The sequence below is a fragment of the Pyxicephalus adspersus genome, chromosome 10, assembly GCF_032062135.1.
Source record: "Pyxicephalus adspersus chromosome 10, UCB_Pads_2.0, whole genome shotgun sequence".
In the NCBI taxonomy this organism is placed as follows: domain Eukaryota; kingdom Metazoa; phylum Chordata; class Amphibia; order Anura; family Pyxicephalidae; genus Pyxicephalus; species Pyxicephalus adspersus.
In genome coordinates this window covers 19,624,139-19,647,277 of record NC_092867.1, presented here as the reverse complement: position 1 = coordinate 19,647,277, position 23,139 = coordinate 19,624,139, and the positions used below count along the sequence as shown (strand labels likewise).

Here is a 23,139-nt window from a genome sequence, read left to right as displayed (position 1 = left end):
GGTTCTACTATGATGGAAAGATAGTTAAATGAAGCTGTAATAAGCCACAACACAGGGAAGAGTGAGATTATTTAATAGGCAACCTGTATAAATTATAACATTTATTAGATTCACCTTATCACTCACTCCACTTCTGTAAATAACACATTATTATGGTGAAAATACCAATGACTTTGTGTAAGACCATCTATATACTATGAGTAAAATAAGGTAGGAGACATGGGTCGAGAGAGGCATGTGCAATTCCCCTCTATTGCAGGTACTACTTTAAATAGGACTGCTGTACATGGTACCACCGTCAGGTTTGTTACACTGTATGTAAACCCCTTGGGGGTAATATTCCTTCACTTTCTGTGGTAAGCTGTTGATATGAAGGACAAATCGTGCAGTGCACTGTAGACACGTAGGAATCTTTGATGTATATTTTAGGCAAACTAAATTAATTGTATTTTTGAATTTATCCTACAGAAATTGTAATGAAAGCAATAAATAACATTCATCTATTACTTGCCACAACATCAGCAAATAAGTTATGTGCATTTAAGTAGAAATGGCTCACCTTTGTTTGTTTGGGTTATATAAATTTCAGCCTTCTGTCGGGGTAGGAAAGCTTTAGTCCCACCAATTCCTAAATCAATCAGATAGCCGTGGTCTTCCACACTAGACACAAGACCTGTGAGGTGCTAAGGAAACATATAACATGTCACACTACAACTATAAAAACTATACATATACACTACAAGTATAAAAACATATGTATGCTACATAATACCATGCAAATATCAATTAACTGGCACAGCGTTTTACCCTATTCAAGCAATGCTTTTTTGTTTTCACATTTATTATACATAAAGAGAAAGGAACTATAGTCAAGTTTGTACAATGGAGCTGCTTTAGCCAGATTTTAACTTAATTGAATACAACTCTGCCAAAACTTTTTATTTTTAATTTTTAATACAGATTGGTAATGTTAGAAGCCATTGACATTTTTTTATGCTGTATCAGAAATGCAAAAAGTTGAACTTAATCTCCAAAAAGCAAGCTGTAAGGGGCTGATACAGGCAAGGTCTGTACCTTTTAAACAAGTTTTTGTTACATCTTTTAAAGCATCGCAAAGATAAATATTTTTAGGAAGACCCATTTTACAGTACAATATAGCCCTCCATATAAACAATACCATTTGTGCAAAAACTGCTCAAATATGTTAACCTGCATATACCTACACTGATTGTGTAGCCAAAATTCAGACGTAAATATGCTAATAAAATATTTCAAACAATTAATACTATCAAGACATACCATGCCTGTGTGCAGAGAAGATGGAGTGAGATCCACATTGACGAGTTTTGGGTTTAAGGACAATTTGATGCTATTAAAACCACTAGATGTCATCTCCAAATTGCTAACGGCACATCTAACCAGCATTCCCGGTGAATACAAGTCAGAAAGAGGTATTAGACCCTGTCCAAACAAACACAAAATACGTTTTTGAATTAAAAAAGGAATAAAAGAAGAAACTTGAAATATGAACATGCACAACAGTCCAAATGAAAAAGAAGTAAATGTTTCTGGATGATAAACTAATGAATAACTAAGGTTATCTAAAAAGAAAGCTTACCTCTAGAGGCTTGTCTTTTTCAACTTGCTCCGTAAGCAATTTCGTGTACGCCTCACAGATATTAGTTGCTTGAACAAAGCCTATGAGATTGTAGGGCAAGCTTATAACCAGTTCAAAATCCTTGACTTCTCTGATGCATCCAAGAAACAACATCCCAACACTGAGGTCCTGAATGGGAAGTGAAAGATTTCTATTATTATTCATGAAAGACTAAGTTCATGTTCTTGTGAGGCAATCAAAGTATGAACACACAGACAAAGTTACATCAGAAATTTTAAAACACATTTGAACTTTTGCAAGCAAGCAGGTTTTTTTCTTGCAAGGGGAACAGGTTGTTTCTTTTTTGCAATGAAAAATAAAAAAATGTATTTGCTATACTCAGTTTAAAAGAGGAAGAAAACCTCACCCAAACCGAAAAAAAAAAATACACTTACCCTTCAATTACACAGAGCAGTCGATCGGTCCGGAGGTCTCTTCCATTGGGTCCAGCGTCGTCCTGGCATCCGTCTTCAGATCAGCACGCTTGACGTAGATGCGGGAAAAAAACTTGCTGATCCCCTTGCGCATGTCTGAGATCGGAAATTTTTTTTCCCTTTTGACGAAAGGGCATCTCGGGCATGCGCAGCAGGAGCACCCAAGAGAGCCTCCCAGGATGCGTGACGTAGGTATACCGGGAGGCTTTGTGCTCCGATTCATTCTCTATTGCCTAGGCAATCGAGAATTGGGGGGGCGGGGCAGCACTTTTTTTTTTTTTTTTTAAAGCGTGTTGCACTTAAAAAAAATACCAAACAGAAAATTGAGTTGAGGTACGCTTTAGGTACACTCACTTCTCCTTGCTTGTTCACAGGTACTAGCATCTTCACCTGGTCCTCTCCCAGGTTCAGGATCTTCAGCCACCTTGAATGGACAGAACAAGCCAGAATGGGGTAACTCCATGGATGTGCGCAGGATGCTATTCCAGCCCGGCATGCTACACTAACTCGCACACTACACTAACATGCACATCACAGAAAAGAATATGAACAGGCAGTTAAGTTTTTCAGTTGTAGAAGGGACATTGACAAACAAAGAACCTGCTAGCTAGCATTTTTTATTTTTAAAGTATAGTATATATACATATAAATTATTATATTATAAAGGTGACAAACCTGAAACCTCAGCAGCTCTACCGTTTTCACTTTTGCAAACGGGGTCTGTTCATACTGGGGTCCCTTGGAAGTTTCTTTCAGTTCTTTCTTCTTTTTCTTTCTAATAGAGTCATCCTCCTCCTCTTCATGGAAAGTCTATATTAAACCAGTGAATGCATTAACAAAGCTAAAAAAAAATGCGCGGTATGAACAGTGCAACTAGAACTTGCAAAATGAAAGATTCCTTGCAACTTGAAAGATTCTATGTTGTGTGAAATCTAGGTAAAACTTTTTTTTTCAGCAAAACATTTTTTCCATTTTTTTTAAAATACATTTTTGGGAAAATATATATGATGAGACTTAATAGATACCAAATATGCCAAGCCTCGAAATTCTGTGTCCCCAAGACATGGACGATTAGTAAATATGACCTGGATGATTGTACAACTGCCTCAATCATTTTTTTTTTACATTACAGCCAGGATCCAATTTTAAAACCAGCTGGCTCACAGATGAGATTACTAGCTGAACTGAATATCATCTACTATTGATCCTTATATGATGTTACACGGTAAAGAAGTGACTTGCACCTCAATTAATGCAAAAGGTAACACAACAAGACAGTTTTGATATGGATGTAATTGTTTAAGATAAAATGAAAAGTTCTAAGCAACCATTTTCTGGAACCTTTCAGAACAAAATAGTGTTGAGTTGGCCCAAAAAGCAGAAAACTCTTTCAATGATTTTTACTTTAAGCAAATCAGGTACTTACAGAAAACAAGTTGTCATCCTCTCTAAGCCTCTTTTTATTAGCTGTATCCTCAGACTTTTTTAGGGTCCCCCCACGAGGGAAACACTCCTCCATTTTCTTTATTTTTGTGTATCTGCATAAAAAAAATTAGATTAATAAGTGAGACAGAAAACATAAAAGTGTTTCATGGTTGCAGGATATTGTTCCTAAACAGAAAAGCTGCCAAAATAAATTGGATACATTGTTTATATATAGTAGGCTGTTTATGATCAGCTTCAAATATTTTAACATGAAAACAAAACAAAATAAAACAGCAATCTATATCCAAAGGAAAGCATTTCCACTACTTAACCCTGTAATTACCAAACAAATTGGGAAAAACGTGTGCCTGCAAAAGAAGCAGAAGCTGACAGAATAACATCTTCACATAGGGAATCAGACATTTCCTGGAAAGTCCATCTCCTGAGTCCTCTTAAAGCGGAACTAAACTAAAAACAAAAAAATTACCCTTACACCTTTAATCTGGCAGGTCCCTTGATAGGGCTGGTCCTTTTAACAATATGGTCCCACGTCGTCCTGGAATTCTTCTTCATCCCAGCACCATCTTTGGCCTTTTCTCTTTGTCACCCGATCTCGCACTGCGCAGGTGCGAGATCAGGTGACGTAGCCTCTGTGAAGGGGAAAAAAATAGAGCCGATCTGACTGCGCATCTATGAGATTGGCATCTCTTTCTCCTAGAAGGAAAACATGCTCCTTCTGCGTAAGCCAGAAATTAGGGCCTGCGCAGAACGAGTAGCCAGAGACTCCTGAGATGCATGACGTAGGTATCCCGGGAGGCTCTGCACTCCCAATAAATCTTGATCGCCACAGCAACCAAGACTTAAAAGAGGGGGTGCTGCGTTTTTTTTTGTTTTTTCTAACATTAACATTTTTACTTTACATAGAAGGGTTGTCTACCCTTCTATGTAAAGTAAAAATGTTGAGTTTAGGTACACTTTCAGTTTTAAAAAATGTATTTAGACACACTTTAAAGTTAACCTGTTGTACTGGAAAAAAAAAAGAAGCAGACACTTATGACCAATGTCAGAAAAAGGTTTTTGCCTAATTTTGCTGACACACTGCTGCAATAAAAATAAATAGGTAGATCAAAAAATAGTAGAAGTGAAGAGTGAAGCCCGTCCCCTTCTGTCTTTAGTGCCATGGCAGAATGGGCATTTTCCTACATTGAGAGGAAAGAAATAATCTCACGTAAGAGCAGTGAGATTGGCATTTTTCCTTCTTCACACTAGGCCTGGCGCCCACAAGTGATATAGACAGACGAAGATGGCGGCACCTGGCGCTGCCTCAGCCCTGGGACCAAAGAGAATTCCAAGACAGCGCAGGACCCAATCAAGGACTTAGGTACGCTTTACGGGACAAATCTGAAGTTAGCAAACACCAAAATACTTCAACCTCAGAAAGTTGCTTTTTAGTCTGGGATCTGTGTAGTTCTCTGAAGATTAAAAACCTAAAACATGTGGCAAGCTAATAGACGTATTTACAGTACCTTCCATTCTCTGCATTACCATTCATATTCCAACTTCCAGGAGACATTTAATTTAGATTAGAATGAAGGGAGTGAATCATAAAGAACCTAAATGTTAGCAGAGTGCTTGTTATGGATAGGAACAGATCACTGTTATAAGTCTATGTTATTATTATTAATAAACAGTATTGATATAGCGCCAACATATTACTTAGCACGGTAAAATAAATAGGGAGTTGCAAATTACACAGGGGTTGGAGAGGACCCTGTTCCGAGGAGCTTACAATCTAGGAGACAGGAAGAGATCACGGTTATAAGGCTATAATGTTCGCCTTTACTCTATCGTACACTTCGTTTTTGGTGCAGCAACAACAGAGCTTCTAAATAATACTCGCCTCAACTACCAGGTATAAAAAGCACCGCGATCTCCCCAATCAATTACTCACATGTAGAGATCATACCCACGTGTGTAAGCCTGGCACTTCACCCGGAAGCAAACTCTACGCTTGATTACGTAACAGGAAGTACAGTTACGCGGGTACGTCGCTCGAATGACCTTCTCAGGCTTGGAGATCGAGGTATTTTTCCAGCCAATAACAGCTCAGAATGGTATGACAGACAGCCAGGTCATCCAATGATAAGCGTCGCTGTCTTGAAAGCCAGAGGCCGGGACAGCGGGCGCAGTAGTAGCTGGTGAAGGGCACGGAGCACATCGTTGTACGGGAAGAGAAGTGAGTAGTCCAGTGGGTGCAAGGTTGTCATATACGGGGTTACAAAGGTTGCGTTTACTGATCAGCCATTTCTTTATATTGAAGGAAGCTGACCTTCCATGTTCGCTGCGCGAATCTTCCTGGGATATATTCACCAGAAACCAAGCATTGATTGGCTTTCAGCATTGCAGATATTTATTTGACTGATATTCTGGTTTATGTAACCTTGCAGCATTCAGGGGCCCACCATGCCTGGGGTGACCCAATCAATAATTTTCCCCCACACTCCATGTGACTCCTTGACCTGGCTGTGCCGTCTGGCAGGGCCCCTGGATTACAATACCATCTGAACTGTGTTACTAATATGAGACCGGTCACAAGTGGTTTTATTAAAAATATAGGAAGAAATCTATCTTTTTATATAATGGTGCATCTAAAAAGGAGCAAATACTGCTAAATTATACAGGAAAGTCAGTGTAGATGTCCTGAGGGGTGACCTCTAGTACCCTGCAGACCTTCATCGCACCTATTCAGACAAGTGCATTGCCTTTATTCGTTTATTTGTTGCCTCAGGCGTGTCAATGCCATCTGGTTTAATTTATTTTATATAAATTGGCACATAGTTTTTTTTCCATCATTGCTTTTATTGACATTGCTGCCAAGGAGTTGCTATCCATCATTCCTTCAAATCTGTTATGATGGTGGCTCAGTGGTTAGCACTCTGACCTTTGCAGCACTAGGTCCCAGGCTCAATCTCAGCCAGCACACTATCTGCATGGAGTTTGCCGGCTCTCCCTATGTTTGTGTGGGTTTCCTCCGGGTACTCTGTTTTCCTCCCACATTCCAAAAACCTGCAGTTAGGTTAATTGGCTTCCTCCCAAATTGACCTTAAAGACATATAACTGAGGTAGGGACATTAGATTGTGAGCTCCTTTGAACGACAGCTAGTGACATGACCAGGGGCTTTGTACAGCGCTGCGTAATATGTTGGCACTATATAAATACTGTGTAATAATATTAATGGTGCAGTGCTGCATATTTTGACCCAAAAAATCTCAAAACATGTGACTTAACCCTATCTTCTTTTTCATATGGCATGCATTTTCCTGAACAAGTAAAGGACACGTAGGACAGAAAGTCACACTTCTAGATATTTCATTGCAAAGATCTGAAGACCATCCTCATGGTTTTCAGGATTCATCTACCAGGGCATTGGCCATGAGCTGAGCAAGCTTGTAACTCGCCAGAGAAGAATACAAGTCTGCTATATGGTCAGGGTCACTCTTCTCTGCCACCTTTTCTACCCAAGTCACTTGTTTGTAGGAAAGTTCTTTAGGATCCTTTTGTTTGTTTTTCTTGTACTAAAAATAAAAATAAAAATAACCACGTTTCCAGGGTTTTTATTTCCACCTTCTAATATTGTTTGTCTTGAGGTTCTATCTTGTGCTGACCTTCAGGTATCTTTAATAATTGATGTCTTTAGTTTTGGGCACTGAGCACATTGGGGTTTAGGAGTGTTTGCTTTGTTAGGATTGCTCTATTAGTTTTACATTCAGGACCAATTTAGGGCAAAGAAACAGGTTTGCGTTGATACTTCTGCTATTGTCAGCCTTGCATTATGTATAGCCGTCATATTACGCAGCGCTTTCCATAGTCATGTCACTAGTCTGTCCCTCAAAGGAGCTCACAATCTAATGTCCCTACCTGAGTCATATGTCATCACAGTCTAAGGTCAATTTTAAGGGGAAGCCAATTCCCCTACCTGCATGTTTTTGGAATGTGGGAGGAAACCCACACAAACACAGGGAGAACCTGCAGACTCCATGCAGTTAGTGTCCTGGCCGAGATTCCAACCTTGGACCCTGCAAAGGCCAAAGTGCTAACCACTGAGCTACTGTGGTGCTCGATAATAATAATAAAAAAAAAAAAAGTGGCAGTGTTACTTGCTTCAAATGGGTTTTGCAATACCCATACAAGTCTTTGAGAATTCATAGGTCATAAGGAGTTCAACTGCAAGTCACCTTTCACAGAATTCAGAGGTGTCTTGACTTGATAACAATTCAAAGGCCATCCAACAAGGCCCTACAGCTGTTCTGGCAATAACAAACCCTCATCCCAACTGAAGTTTAATCCCCTTTCCATGGCTGAATCAATAGTCATGTATTGGGCAGAGTCTCCTATTTTAGTCGTTGCTTTTAAAGAGGCTGTGAATGAAAGAATGTTATAGAAGATCATACATGTCTGGGTATGAGCTTAAAAGGAAGCAGTCAATCTGCTCCTGTATAGTGTCCTGTTGGCAGCCCTTCTTCATACATTTGTTTTTCCCTACATGGATATGTCCTGTACAATGCCCATAAAAAAATAAAAAAAAGACATAAGGACATTTGCCATATGCAGGCAGTCGAGATGGTTATTTTGAACAATGGCCAGTTTTTCAGATTGATCAGTTGATCAGAAATAGCTTGATTTTTACCAATATATATTATTATTCACTAATTGTCAGCAAATGCTGTATTGGAATTGTATTCAGAAAGACAACCTCAAGTTCACATTTTTTTTTTCTTTTTCCTGTTTAGGGAATAGAACATGGCAGGACACGAATCTGGAGAGTACCACTTCACCGGCTTTAAAAAATACTTCAATTCCTACACTATGGTTGGCAGGAGGAATGTGAGTAACAAAATTAAATAAGTATGATAAATGTCTTTGCATCAACCTCATTTCACACACATTTTTTTTTCTTTCTTTCAGTATGTGCTAGCCACATATGGAGCAATAGCTGGAATTGTCCTTTTTTTTAAATTAAGACCTAAGAAGCAAAAGGCTGTAACTGAGCAATAAAGGTAAGTGTCTTGTATATAGAAAAGGATTGTCTATATTCTTTGCATGTAATAAAGTGCCGTCTGTAATTGGAGGGAGCGCACTTTCAAATAAAATACAAATCTAAACTATACTATCCCATAGTGGAAAGCTGCTTTATGCTCCTCTCGGATACACACACAGTGCCCTAAAATGTTTATCCTATTCCTAAAATGTGGGCTGCTGTGCGAGTTCTCTCCATCGAAGAGCCAGCCATGTCAGTGGGGTCTTGGCTTTTCATCACATTTGTTATTGTGCTCCCCTAGCCTTAATACCCCTAAACACTGCTTTGCTTTTTTCATGTTTGTAGTAGCTTTAAGTAAAGCAGCTGGGGGTTATAACCTATTTATTATTTTTCCTTCACCCCTTGCATGGGTAAAGCACGGGTTTGATTTAGTCCCATAAAATCAGTGTGCATGGCAAACTTAAGCAGCCCTTCAGCTGTTGCTAAAATTAGGCCTTAAAATGCAGTTTTTTTTTTCTTTTTAAAGCCTACAATGAGCTTGTTCTGAATGGATATAATTTATGCAGTCAGTCCTGTGATGAGAATGTACCATGTAATAGAATAACATGAGGTTGAGCATGTGGAGTTAATTATTAAACAGGATTTATATAGCACCAACATAATATGTAGCGCTGTACATTAAATAGGGGTTGCAAATGACAGACCAATAGTACAGAAAGTGGACCCTGCCCCAAAGAGCTTACAATCCAGGAGGTGTGGGAAGTATCACACAATAGGAGGGGAGATATGTGGTGGTGGGAAGTAGTGATGGTTTCAAAAGATAGAAGATGGGTATGCAAGTTTGGAAGAAAAAAAAAATTGGTTTTGAGTGCTCTTTCAAATGAGCAAATAGGATGAGGAAGACCATTCCAAAGAGCTGGGGCAGCTCTAGAAAAGTCTTGGAGCTATCCAACAAAGTGGAAAGTTAACTTTGCATTTCCCAACTCAAACCCCTCTGACGGTTCAGCCTACAAGGGCATTGATGTCAGGACTTCATGAGTCTGGATGTATGAGTGAAGTATTTTTCCCCACACCTTCGCATGAACCAGGCTGAAAAGGTTACTTGTCAGACTGAGAAAATAGTGTAGATTTAGTTAGAATGTAAAAGAAATACCCTCCAGCACAGTTTAGTAAAGATCATGTTAAAATAAATTTATACTTAGCTATGTTTTTTTTTTTTTTTTTATTCAGCCGTCTTGTTTTCCACAGAATAACTGGTGTAGGAAAAAAAATTATTTGTGTACACATATGGATTAATACAGAACTGATAAAGTCCTTTAAGGAAGAATGTGCTCCATTTAAAAGGAATTGTGTTGTCTGTTATGCTTTGTATACATCATAAAATGTTTCCTTTTTCTCATCTCCAGGACCCAAGACTCAGATTGATCTCTTCTCAAACATTCATCATAAAAGTACACATGTATTTGTAACTGTTTATTTACAAAATGTCTAGTTATAAAAAAAACTGTACAAAAAGGAGGCAATGACATCCTGCCATGCTGTTTATGTTCAACAGTTTTGTTGGAGGTATATGATTAAATAAACTTAACGTTTCAGAAGAATTTCTGCTTTTGACTTTTGTAGAAGGCTAAACATCTGTTTATTGCTCCAGCATTCCTATGAACCAGCTTAGACTGTTTCTACTTGGAGGTAGTAAAAAAATGGGCTTTAGTTGTGAACACAGTGAAAAAACAAAAACGTGAACAATAGCACACATCAACAAATCGAGTAGACTAATCCACAAGTGTCATTAGGCAGTTTCTGTGGATAGGGTAAAAAACAGTTCCTCCTTGCACTGTATTGTCCATACACATTTAAGAAGCCATGAACACAAAGTTTACTATGAGAACAGAAATAAGATTCTAGCTACACATTGGGAAATAAACTGAAGTTATCACAAAAGGCTAATTTTGAAACCAATGAAGTGTTTGTGGACAGACACTACATCAATTAAGGGAATTACAATGCAGACAAACAATATGAATTCCTGAGTGTTCTGCTTCACATTAAAATTTAAGAAAAAAATAGAAGTGTACAATGGATAAAGGTCAAGAGGCTCAAGCATGTAAGGGAGTGCAGACCTGAAGTATCTGCATATCTGCAACTTAAAATGAATTCTAAAATCACTAAACTGAGGGTGGGTGAGGTGGGGGGAAGCACATTAGGGGCACATAATAAACCAATCCATCTTCCAGAGTCATGCTTATTTAAAAGGATTGATTCGCCACCACTCTATATTTGAGTCACACCCACAAACACTTAGATGTTAAACACACACATCTTAATAACCCTTTAGCCTCCTTTGCAAGGTTTGCTTTAAAAGGCAACAATTAAATCACTTAAACCTACCCACTTATTACTATTACTGGTCCTTATGAGAAGCTATCGCTGAAGATGTTCTTGAACACCTAAAGCTATACCCACCCGGATCATGTAAAGGTTCCAGCCTATCTTCTATTCCCACTGAACCTAAAACAAGGTGACCCATGTTTCTGGCAACTTTTAAGCCAATATGTGCACCAGGCAGGATGAAAATGCATGTTTTCATTATGCTCTGGCTATAGAAATATCTGAACCTAGAGAAAAGACAAAACTATCTTTGCAAGAAAAATACAGCTTTTCATCTAGAGTACCATGAACAGCAGCTTTCTACATAATCCCAGGGCAGGTGGAACTTTCTTGTTCCCACTAAAACACCACATTGAGAAAGCACCCTGATAATGCAGAAATACTTATCCTGGTTTATCAGAGTGCTTACTATTGATAAAGAAGAGGATTGATTGCACAGAGGCACAATCTACAAGGTAATGTAAGTAAAAGAGCTTTTTCCCCAATACCAAAGATGACAGTAACAATGTAATCCTTACAGTGCAGGGAAAGCCCCACTCAAAAGTAAGTTTTACATCCAGGTACAGAAGAATGCCATGTTTTAGGTCCCAATGATCAGCACTGCTGCATGGGAAGAGAACACACCAACTGATGGGCTCTAGCCAACACACCACTACAATATTAATCTCTAACTTCTGAAATTTTATGGACAAATGCTGAAGCATAAACTGTTCTTTACATAAATACAAGCACTTAGTGCTTAATCTATAAATGTCAAATGCACACAGCACCAGTTTTGCATTTGTTTTCAATGCCTCTTGTTTTGTTTAGTCAGTCTAGGGCATAAACAAGGCAGTGTGGAGAATGCAAGTCTTGCAATAAAATTGACATCAGAATCCCATTTGGTAACATTGCATAACATAGTCTCGGCCCAGGATTGGACAGTCGAGAATCAGACGGAAGATTTTTTTTTTTTTTGCATCAGCAAGAAAGTGCAGTTGTTCATTGTGGGCCGTAAGCTCCAGCAGCCATGAGAAGGTTTCGTCGAGTGAAATGAAGATGAATAACTGGAGTTGATTTTGTCATATAGGAACCAAGGAGTAGCTCTTGTGAATTTTCATTTAAAGTTAAATGTCCTGTAGCACTTGTAAAGTCATCGGTTTCTAAGTCTTCAAAGGCTTTTACTGCATCCCACAAACTAACAGTATTATCCATAGAACCTAGGTAGAAAAAAAAGAGAAAAAACAGTGTTACTTTTCCAACAGAAAGCTAGAGGGCATATACCGTATAAGTTGAGGTACCTATTTTTACCTTGAAAAACAGGAAAAATTGATTAACTCGAGTATAAGCCGAGGGTGGGAAGTGCTACAGCTACTAGCAAGTTTCAATATTCAAAATACCAAAAATTGGTAAAAAAAAATAACATAATGAGAATTTAGTGGTTAGGTAGGTATACTACTTACTGTACCAAACCACTAAATTCTCTTAACCTCCCTGGCGGAAGGATTCTGTCCGAAAAAAGTGTCTGAAAGCGGTACTGCATTCAACCACTGTAGTGCCCTAGCGTTCTAATTGTCTCCATATTTCCACACAAAAAGCGTTACTTTTTTTGCATGGAAATTTATTTTACATTGTAGGCCTATATTTCTTACGCATAACTCACTGAAATATGTCCAACATTTCATAAACTTTAAAAAAAAAAAAAAACAAAAAAAAAAAAAACACATAAATCTGTTAAAAAATAGTTAAACATGTAATATACATGTACAGTAGCATTTATCATATATATATATATATATTCAATTATTTCTTTGTATTGGACACAATAGAGCTATTTTGTGTTGAATCCAATACAAAATTATTTGATAATTTCCCACGCTCCTCCGGCACTGACGTCACCAGGAAACCCCGGAGATCGTCTCTGCATTCGGTGGATGAGGACAGAATAAAGAAGAGGTGTCTGGAGGAGCTGTGGGGACCAGCAGGAAGCTGGGGGATGTCAACGGAACAAGGTAAGTGGGTTTTTCTTATGTTTTGTGTACTTTTGAATTTGGCACAGGCCTGTAGCTGCTGTAACTCTGGCTTACCCCCGCCATCTTTCTGGCTTATGCGGCCAGCGTATTTCCACTGCAGCCTGATGACATTGTCATCAGGGGACGGAAACCCTTGGACGTGCTGCAGGATCGGGTGCTTTTGTGGAGGAACCCATGCACCTGACTAGTGTATAAGCCGAGGGTAACTTTTTGAGCACATTTTGGGTGCTGAAAAAAGGTAGCTTATACTCGGGCATATATGGTAAATAGCTAAGAACCCACCAATCAACCCACAATATTTGGTCTTACCAAAAAAAAAAAAAATGTATATAACATAACTCCATGTTTTTAAATCTAAACTGAAATAACTACACCCACAGCCCCCATATTAATGCTCTACCTATCAGTAATCCAAAATGTAAACCAAAAAAAAGCAAAATAAAAACAAAAGTTGAGCAACTGCAAAACTATAGAATAGAATTTTTTTTGCAAATCCACATTGCAATTATAATAAAATCCCTAAAAAATGTACAGTGCTGCATAATATGTTTGCGCTATATAAATACTGGTAAATAACAATAATACTTTATAGACATACCTGATGCTAAAACCTCTCCATCACGGCTAAACTTAAGTGCATAGATTGTGTTAGTGTGACCCTTTAATTCTCCAACCATTAAACCGTGGCCAACATCCCAAAGCAAGACTCTGCCGTCGGTGCCCCCACTAGCTAAGAACTTTCCATTTGGACTAAACGCCAAGACGTGAATTGGTCCCTGCATAGGGGAAGAAAGGAAAATTATGAAAAACATATATTAATATTTAGTTTCAAATTTACAGTTTCCCTAAATATAGAAACTATAAAGGCCTATGGAATTCGGATTCAGTTGACTACTTCATTGTTCTTTAATAACATATCTAAACCAAAAGAGTAAACATTTTCAGCAAGTACAAAAAAATACTTGTTGAACTAGTGAGAAATACAGTAGTAAAATAGTCACCACTTCCTGTGAGCTGAACTGAAAACACGCAGAGCTGTATTCTTATTTCCAAGCCATTATCTATACACTACTAAATAACATGATTGATGTCCAAATCAGGAGAGCCACCCTGGGACAGAATTTTTTTCCCCCCAGGTTTACTTAGAGACAGCTCATGTAAGGACTGGAAAGTTGTGTTTTCAGGGGGTTAGATGTACTTTAGGCTATAGTAATAATCAGTCACACCAGTCAAAATAAGACTTTAGAGACCGTCTAAATAACCGTTATAAAACATATGAAGTAATACGAAGTAATTTTGTTACCAATTGTGCAAAGCCAAAACAAAGGAAAAAAAAAAAAAAAAAACACCACACAACTCACTATGATCTATTCTTACCTTGTGTCCGGTGAAAATCCTTACACAATTTCCATTTAGGACATCCCATAATCTGACTGTTCTGTCTGTTGAGCCAGTAGCTACGTAGTTAGAGTTGGGATGAAAGCGAGTACATATAACATCTGCAAGATGGCCAGCAAATATACGTAAAGGCTGGTAATGGTCTGTTGCCCATAAGCTGTAAAAGACATCACAATAAAAAAAATGTAACATATAACCAAGGCAGTGCTAACTTTAAGAAAAAAAAGATACAAGTACATGTAGTCCCCGGGTTAAACAGGAGATTGAACTTAAGGACAAACCTAAAGTCTATATTTGTGTGTAGGTAAGAACAGGTACATTATTTTAATAAATGCAATTAGGACAGATGTTTGTCTCAACATAATATTAGGCAGTGAGGTGTCAGTTACTGTATAAAATCCTCACTGTGAGTTAATCACAAACAAAGCAAGAAAAAAAAAAAAAAAAAACTTTATGGAGCCTAGACATTAATTAACTTCTGGAGCAAGCTTTGATATGCAAAAAGAAACTGCAGAGTTTGTCTTGCTCATTAAAGAGTTACAAGAGGTTGCAAATGAGATCACCTACAACCTCAGCTGTGTTTAGCAAAAGATTTCTTCTGCAAATCATGCAAATGACCCCTCCCCCATCAAGCCTATGTCCTGCACACGAGTGAGCAGGAAACCCATGTTCGTAGCTAGGAATCGTCCGTATGTCGGATGTCTAACTCAGGGACTACCTGGAATGATAAAGTTAGACATTTACCGAGCAATTCTGTCATGGCCTCCAGACACAAAGTAATATCCATATGGAGAGAACTGAGCATCCCACACTGGGTAGTTATGCCCTTTGTATGCCACCAAGCAGGTGAATGTCTGAAGACTCCATAAACGGACAGTGCCATCTTCTGAGCAAGATAATAAGTAATTCCTAAAGATATAAAAATGAAGAATAATCAAAAAATCAGCTTACCACAACTGGCTGAATTATACTGTAGATACATGTCTATGGGAAGTGAACTACTACAAGTATATATTCCTGTAACTTAAATCACTTAAAATTTGAGCAATATGAAATCCCTCAAAAGATTTATTAACACCTGTCAAGAGATTTTCTAAAAGTAAAATGACCTAGTACTACTTGCTTTAAAACATACCAATAAAAAAAGGTGCAAAAGCACACAGAGGCTTTGTTTGCATATATCTGCAAATATCTGACAAACCAAACACTGGGATAAATGTTTACAATATATGTTGCCAACAAGCTTATTAGTAAACAATCCAACTTCTCCACCAGACACACACATGAAAAAAGTCAGACTTGCAAAAAGTTTTGCTGATTTCCCACTGTGTTTTTGAAGGCATATTGGAAAATGGCACATTCTCCCAGCAAGCTGGTAAATGTATTATTATTCAGTATTTATATAGTGCTGACATTTTACGCAGTGCTTTACAGTCCATAGTCTAAAGTCACTAGCTGTCCTCCAGACAGCTGTCCCTACCTCGGTCATATGTCTTTATTACAGACTAAGGTCATTTTGGGGAAAGCCAATTAACCTAACTGCATGTTTTTGGAATGAAGGAGGAAACCCATGCAAACACAGGGAGAACCTGCAAACTCCATACAGATAGAGTCCTGGCCGAGATTCGAACCTGGGACCTTTTCATACAGAAATTGTAGTCAACATTAGACACTTGCCAGATGCAGATTAAACTTTTACCATCTGAAGAGCTTTAAGTTACAGGTTTTTCAAAATTGTACAATACAGAAATTAATGCACACTGCCACATAAAATGGATAGCAAACTGTACTATAGATACAGAACATATAAGAAAAGAGAAATGATAAAACAGGGAAGGTGTCCGAATGAGCCAGTAGCATTCCTAAATTGAGTCATGGACTTCCTTATGAGATTCTGTACATGGATAATTTGTCAACCATGAATGTACATATCCCTAGTAACTATGAAAAGAATACAATTTCCCACCTGTCTGGACTGAAGCTGGTTGCATAGACTGGCCCGCTGTGGCCATATAAAACCTTCATCTCGCTTGCTGTCTTTTCATCCATAATTCTTTCTAGAACATCATCCGATTCTTTGTCTATTAAGCTGAGATCTGAAGAAGATTGGTTTATTATTTTAAACTGATTTCAGTTTGTAAAACTGACAATAAACATTTAATGCAAGGCAAAGGATTCCCAGAGCACTTTTAGTTTGATAGAGAGACTGCACTGCCAATCCTTTGCTCTTGCTTCAACAAACTTAATTTGAAGATCTGAATAAACAAATGTTCTAGTATTAAAATATTTGAGAAGCAGCATGGTGTGGGTCTGCAGCAGACATGAGTGTACGCTACAGAGTACATGACAAAATGGGAAGAGTCATCACCTGGCACTCCAAGAATTACCTATAATAGCACTGCACCACTCAGCCAGTGAGCAGCAGGTTGGATTTTTGTGCAGACAGTAAGGACAGACTAAGGGAGTGAAATGATTTAGTATTTGTGCCAGGTGTGCAAGAAGGTGCAACACTATTCAACCCAAATTTCTTTTTGAAGCTGGGTGGGAAGAAATTGTAGGCAGGTGGCAGTTGCTGAATTGCGATCCAACACAATAAGCCAATAAGCCAATTCATTCAAAAATATGTAAAATATTAGTTGAGAAGTAAACTAAATCATCCCCATTTACCCAGATTTAATAATTTAGCATTGCATTAAACAATTTGAGACTAGTTGAATAAGATCTATGAAGCATGTTTAAAAAAAGAACTCAATGCACAAGATTAGTAATAAAAATAATAATGTTAAACATTGCACGTTACCAAAAAAGAAAAAAAATTACCAGATGTGCTTTTGACACTTCGTAATTTTTTGGGCGTTAAACTCCACACGCGCACAGTAGAATCTGCAAATCCTCCTGCGATCATGCTGGAATCATCTGTAACATCCACTGCGGTCAAACCCTGCAGAAGCCAAAGACCGTTTTTACAGCTGAACAGTGCATAAGTGTATAGCTAAAACAAAGTTTCAGTAATCCAAGAGCATGGCATTTTAAGGAAGATTACCTACCTGGTAAGCATTAAGGAATGTGTAAAAACAGATTGAGGGGAGTGAATCAGGGCCAAGGCGAACCCGTTTGGCAGCTTCCTTCATAATCATAATCTTATCAAGTTTGTCAGAATCCTTTAGCTCGGGGAGAGGAATCCTAAACAACATAAAAGACAGTCAGAAAATTTTAACTGTAAGGGATGTCATCCACCTGAGATATATAGGGTGTAATAGGGTTGTGCAAATCACAGAACTGAATAAAAAAATACAAATACAATGAAAAAATAAATCTAAGGAAGAAGTTTTACCTATCTGTGTGCTTTACTCTTTATTGCTGACAGATAAACAACATAATATATGTCATGTGGTTTTCTGTGACATGACTATTGTGTCAAGTAAAATAAGGGAGGTTCGCTTCCTCTTTAAAAATGATTACATTCTTTCTGCTCAAACATACATTTACCTACCTGTTCTGAGGTGGTGCATTAGGGTCCTGTTTCTTGCTTTTCGAGCCAATGCTATCTTTTTTTGGTTTCTTTTTCTTTGGCTTTCCTTCTTCATTTTCTCCTTCCTCATCTTCATCATCCAAAGGGACTTCAATCTCTGGTTCTTTCAAAAGACCAAAGAACACCTGCAAATATTTACAATTAGATCAGATTTATTTATCATTAGCTTCTACCCAGGCATATTCATCACCAAAGGCTTGGTGTGTGTATGTTTGTGTATATTATATGTATTCTATGTGATATACACACCTTAACTTTGTTTGCTTCACGCTTGGCTTCCCCAGACAAGCTGCCCACCATGGCATCTATTTGTTGTTTGCTACGTGGCATGCCATCAAAAATATCAATGTACAAGTGTTCCTGTACTATGCTCCATATCTGATTGTTCTGCCTCTCCTGTAAATGGCGCTTAAGCAGCTGATAGGAGTCCCGGGATATTCTTAGTACAAACTTGCTTGTTCGAAAGTCTAACATGGTTTCATTGCCTTTCATGTGCTCCTTCTTGGTGAGGCTGGCTAAAATGCGGAGGTCATCCTCATAGTAACATTCCTGGTCTCCATGAAATCTTAAATAGAAATAACAACATGTTAGATACACATTTAAAGTTAAACTTTAGAATCATTCAGCCTTCCTTCCTTAAGGTCCCTTTGCCCATTTAAACCACTGCATTATAATCTGAAATAGTTACATTTTGCAGAACTCAATTTTTTTATTGCCAATGACGTAATCAAAATCACCAGCAATAAAGCTTTTCCTGGTACCTGTGCAAGAATCTGAACAGGTGAAGTCTTTCATTCTGGGAGTGGTGGAGTAGGTGTTCCTGGATTGACTCTAGCTTACAGCCACAACTACTGCCGGTAAGCACATCATTCTACAAGCTAAAGCAGAGGTCACCAACCCCTGATACGTGGCCCACTAGTGGGCCGTGGCTCTGGCCGTTGCAGTGGGGTCAAGAGGAGGACTCCGCTTTAGGGGGGCACACCAGCCAGGGCCGTGGACCACGTCTTCCGGAGACATCACAGGCTCAGGGCAAAGGGCAGGTTGTGTCTCAGAACCTGCGACAGGAGAGTGGATGGGTTCTGGCGTCACTATGGGGGAAGTTTCTTGCCCTTTGAGTGACACATGGCTCCCTAAAAATGTGCACTCCAGAGTCCACGCATTTAGTGGTCTGCAACCTGCAAAAGGTTGGGGACCACTCCCCTAAAGGAATGTGTTTGTATTTAAGAAACATTGCTTACTTGTCAAAGAAAGATTTGGCTTCATTTTCATGTTGATTGTAGACCAGCTCCAAATACATGTGCACAAAGAGTGGGTAGAATAACTGAGAAAGCTCTGCACGATGACAATCCAGTACTGACTCAATGAATCGTTTCAGGCCACCGTAATATTCCTCATACAGAGCTGGATCTCCTTGCTGGGTGTAAGCAGATAGAACCGCACTGACATCCGGCTGGTCCTGCGGGCCACTATTCAATAGAACTAAAGAAAAAAAAAAAGTTTCATTTAAAAAAAATCAGCATTGTAAAGCACCATGACTATATATATATATATATATATATATGAGGTTTGCAATTGTTGGGATTATTCATCTTATAATATAAAATTTAAATGTCTAATAAATGGGGAAAAAAAATTATTACTTGGGAAGAATGGACAAAGCTAAGGAAGTGGGAACCCCGAACAAACAAGACAAAAGTTATACTACTACTTGGCATACACATGCTGAGCTTGTATATGTCATGCAATGGAGAGAAAATTCTGCCAACTATCTAGCTCAACAGATTAATTCAATTAAACATACATATATGGGAAAATCCCAGAAGCAGATTAATAAATGCTACCAGAGCAGCCTTCTAAACTTTTAGGTCTTAGGGAACTCCTGACAATAAAAACAATATCCAAAGCTCACAATACATCAGTGTAGTGGTCAAAATGCCATCCTTATAGATAATCCTTTGTAACAGTGGTAAATGACCTAAGACATACAAATTGTTCAAGGAACCCCTAGCAATCTCTAGAAAACCCTATGATTCCATGGAACCCTGGTTGGGAAACACGGATCTAAATAATTGAAGGACATTTTGCATTAAGTCCCCCCGTTACAATAATACCGTTACATAAACACTCCGTTTTTAATACAACACTGCTGCCATTATGAAGCCATACTAGAAAACGTTAAAATATATTTGGTACTTTGCAAAACTATTGTTTTCAAAGCAACCTCATAGCAAAATCAGCTCATGAGATCTGCTGCTTTCAGTTTCAATTCTTTTATTAATATTAAACAGGATTTTTATAGCGCCATCATATTACACAGCGCTGTACATTAAATAGGGGTTGCAAATGACAGACAGATACAGACAGTGACACAGGAGGAGAGGACCCTGCCCCGAAGAGCTTACAATCTAGTAGGTGGGGGAAATAACACGCAACACATTCTGACTGTTGCATACTTCATACAAATAGGAAACCTCCTCTGTATTCCCCTACAGCAGCTATATAATTGTTATAAATGATTCACATTGCAAAGCATACAGAGAAAGAGACAAGCAGCAACCAGGATGTCCTTATTCCAATATGGGAATATCAATGTACCCAGAGGAGGCAGCAGAGGAGCAGCATCAAAGTTATCGTATCATCACAAGATTTACAATCTAATAGAACATTGTTCCCACAAATTCTTTTGTCAGCCCTCATAAAATAGAATCACTGTATAGTATGGAGATGTATTATTACATACTTGCTGCATGGGATATAATGTATCCCTTCCATTCCCAAAGACATCAGCTCTAAACCCTACAATGACCGCCAATACATAGGGACAAATTGCCAATCATGTCAGGGGTCTGATGTAGGGTCACCACAATGTGCAATGTCTGCATTTCTTTTTGCTAGGAACCATTTCAAAATCACTAAAAACAATTTGGCACTATACACCAGGAGGACGGGGGAATAAAAACACATTCACCAGGAGAACGGGTCATATATACACATTCACCAGGAAGAGGGGACATATATACACATTCACCAGCAAGATGAAATACGCTGGGTCATTTAGGGTCAGATTACCTGATCAAGGGATCTCTAGTCCAATCTCTCACATAATTTGAGGGTCACACATAATATGCAAAACCCAACAGATAAAAGCAATTGATCAAAAAGATGCAAAATAAACTAAACAGAAGTGTATCCAAAGCTTTTCTCATCATTGACCTGAGAAAGCAGAATAATAGCTGCAGGGCCCCGGGGGTGCACACTGTTGAAGGGCCACATATTGGGCAGCAGGCTCCAGGCACAGTGTACATTCTTATTTATAAATCACAGCTGTGATCTGCAAGAATAATGATCAGGGAATGGACTTGGTGGGATAAATAGGCAGGGAAGCCCTATCCGTGCTGGATGAGACCAATAGGAAAGGTATGAGGATCCCAGGGGCAGAGAGGAGGCTGTGATGATGGATGGGGGGCACGGAGGATTATTTGTTACCCCCATACATATCCTGCACCCTGCTGAGAGGTGCACAGAGTGTTTCTAATATTCTGGCCACCTTCCTATAGACCCCTATACGTCGCATAGACCCCTCCACAGACCCCCTATAGATCTATCTGATACATCCCGCGCTCCCCCGGCATCCCTCTCCTCACCTTTCCCCGCTGTGCCGGTCTGCCCGGTGGCTCCCCCGGTGACGGAGATGGCGGCACTGGTGACTCGGCTCAGCAGGCTGTGTTCCCCGTCCAGCTCCCCGCTGAGGTTCTGTCCGCCGGGGCTGAGCGCCGGGCTCTCCTCCACCTCCTGCAGTCCGCACTCCCGGCGGAGAATGTCGGCGGAATCCTTCAAGTTGCTTTTCTTGAGAAATTGCAGCACGGCCAGCAGCGTCTGCCGGTCCGGAGCCTCCGGGGTGGTGAGCGGGGCCACCGGTGGACTGGCGGCTTTCGGAGAGACGCCATGACCGTTCCCCAGCACCGGCTCTTCGGAGACGGGCACCGACAGGCTCTCATTCTTAACATCCTCCAGGAGCTCGGGTTCCGTCTTCACCGAGGTACTCGCCTCATCTGGCACCGCCGCCATCTTGCAGCGGGAGTTTATTCTTTACGACGTCGCATTTTACGGCAAGAGAGGCGGTGTCCTTGTGGCTTCCGGGAGCCTGAGAACGACAGTCCTGGCATCTCCATTTCCGGCAGCAATGCAATCATCAATCATATTCGTCTTGTAGATTGTCACGTGACACATAACACATACTATACTACATAATGAGTGCAATGGTTACTGCTTTATTTCACTCTGTAAAGTAGTAATGGCTGAGGATGTTTTTTTCTGCTATCTTCCTTCACTTCCTGTCTTTAGTGACACTTTCAGAAAGTAAGAGAAAGTTTAATAACACTGAGAGCCCATTTAGCTCTTGTGGCCATGGTAATATATCATGGTGGAAGCTTATTCATTTTCAATAGTTTGCCCTAAAGCGTACCTAAACTCAGAATTTTCACTTTACATAACCCTTTTATGTAAGGTAACCTTTGCAGCACTGACCTCTAATTCTCGATCACCTAGGTCAGGGGTGTCAAACTCATACACAGAGGGCCGAAATTAAAAACTTCGGGGGCCAAACTTGAAATTTATTGAAAAATTTGAGGAAGTTTACTACTTCATCCATAACTAACAAAGACAAACCTCTCTGCACACACTTTAGGGTTGAAAAGACTAATTTCTATCCATCTATGCAGGCTGTGTGTTCATTCTCTCTCATCACAATTTTGTCTGACACTTAATATTACCCTATGCAGTCTCTAATGGATTGAAACAAACACAATGCCTCTGGTAGTCAGGCACCATGTGATCATTGCCTAGGCTTTGTGTCACATGATGGGTGTACAGGAATAATGTCTATGTATTGCATGTATTGACAATGATGATGTGAGGTGGTAACGCAGGCGGGCCAGATGTAGTTCATTTTCGGGATTCTTTGGAGGCCAAAAAAAAGGACCTTGAGGGCCAGATTTGGCCCACGGGCCAGAGTTTGACACCCCCTAGCCTAGGTGTTTGAGAATGAATGGGAGCGCAAAGCTTCCCGGGATACCTACGTCACGCATCCTGGGAGGCTATTGGCTGCTTCTTTTGCGCATGCCCGAGCACCTTGCCTTGGTCAGGTGACGTAGGAACAAAAACCAAGAGGAGAAGATGGCGGCGCCCGTAGAGCCGGCCCAAAGACAGATGCCGGCACGACACAGTACCCGATGGAAGAGACCTCCAGACGGAT

General features: G+C 39.5%; 3 protein-coding genes across 4 annotated transcripts in view; 1 reads left to right on the top strand and 2 right to left on the bottom strand.

Moving 5' to 3' along the window:
* The window catches only part of PDCD11 (programmed cell death 11), a 30,575-nt gene extending 25,048 nt beyond the window's left edge, over positions 1 to 5,527 (bottom strand). The window contains exons 1-6 of one of the 2 annotated variants that reach the window (XM_072424529.1): positions 5,468 to 5,527; positions 3,518 to 3,629; positions 2,767 to 2,901; positions 1,619 to 1,786; positions 1,300 to 1,461; positions 560 to 683 (exon numbers count right to left, since the gene is read on the bottom strand). In XM_072424529.1, the coding sequence (XP_072280630.1) occupies positions 560 to 683; positions 1,300 to 1,461; positions 1,619 to 1,786; positions 2,767 to 2,901; positions 3,518 to 3,610 (682 nt within the window). In that variant the 5' untranslated portion in view covers positions 3,611 to 3,629; positions 5,468 to 5,527. Of the gene's footprint in view, positions 1 to 559; positions 684 to 1,299; positions 1,462 to 1,618; positions 1,787 to 2,766; positions 2,902 to 3,517; positions 3,630 to 5,416 lie in introns of both variants that reach the window. The other variant, XM_072424528.1, reaches the window with a different exon arrangement.
* An 88-nt stretch (positions 5,528 to 5,615) lies between these two features.
* Positions 5,616 to 10,156, top strand: ATP5MK (ATP synthase membrane subunit k). The gene is made up of 4 exons (XM_072424533.1): positions 5,616 to 5,752; positions 8,308 to 8,401; positions 8,483 to 8,574; positions 9,962 to 10,156. The coding sequence occupies exons 2-3, from the start codon at positions 8,318 to 8,320 to the stop codon at positions 8,570 to 8,572; spliced, it is 174 nt and encodes a 57-aa protein (XP_072280634.1). The 5' UTR covers positions 5,616 to 5,752; positions 8,308 to 8,317; the 3' UTR covers positions 8,573 to 8,574; positions 9,962 to 10,156.
* TAF5 (TATA-box binding protein associated factor 5) lies at positions 10,016 to 21,983 on the bottom strand. The gene is made up of 11 exons (XM_072424530.1): positions 21,530 to 21,983; positions 19,124 to 19,364; positions 18,135 to 18,450; positions 17,847 to 18,010; positions 17,401 to 17,536; positions 17,174 to 17,294; positions 16,320 to 16,449; positions 15,098 to 15,262; positions 14,333 to 14,510; positions 13,554 to 13,731; positions 10,016 to 12,142 (listed from the first exon to the last, which is right to left on the bottom strand). The coding sequence occupies exons 1-11, from the start codon at positions 21,951 to 21,953 to the stop codon at positions 11,925 to 11,927; spliced, it is 2,271 nt and encodes a 756-aa protein (XP_072280631.1). The 5' UTR covers positions 21,954 to 21,983; the 3' UTR covers positions 10,016 to 11,924.
* Positions 21,984 to 23,139: the final 1,156 nt, after the last annotated feature.

Coding starts and splice junctions, on each gene's coding strand:
- ATP5MK (XM_072424533.1), top strand. CDS start 8,318: ATGGCAGGACACGAATCTGGAGAGTACCACTTCACCGGCTTTAAAAAA. Junction 8,402..8,482: donor CTATGGTTGGCAGGAGGAAT/GTGAGTAACAAA, acceptor TCTTTCTTTCAG/TATGTGCTAGCCACATATGG.
- TAF5 (XM_072424530.1), bottom strand. CDS start 21,953: ATGGCGGCGGTGCCAGATGAGGCGAGTACCTCGGTGAAGACGGAACCC. Junction 17,537..17,846: donor AATGCACCACCTCAGAACAG/GTAGGTAAATGT, acceptor TATGTTGTTTAG/GATTCCTCTCCCCGAGCTAA. Junction 14,511..15,097: donor GGCCATGACAGAATTGCTCG/GTAAATGTCTAA, acceptor TGTCTTTTACAG/CTTATGGGCAACAGACCATT.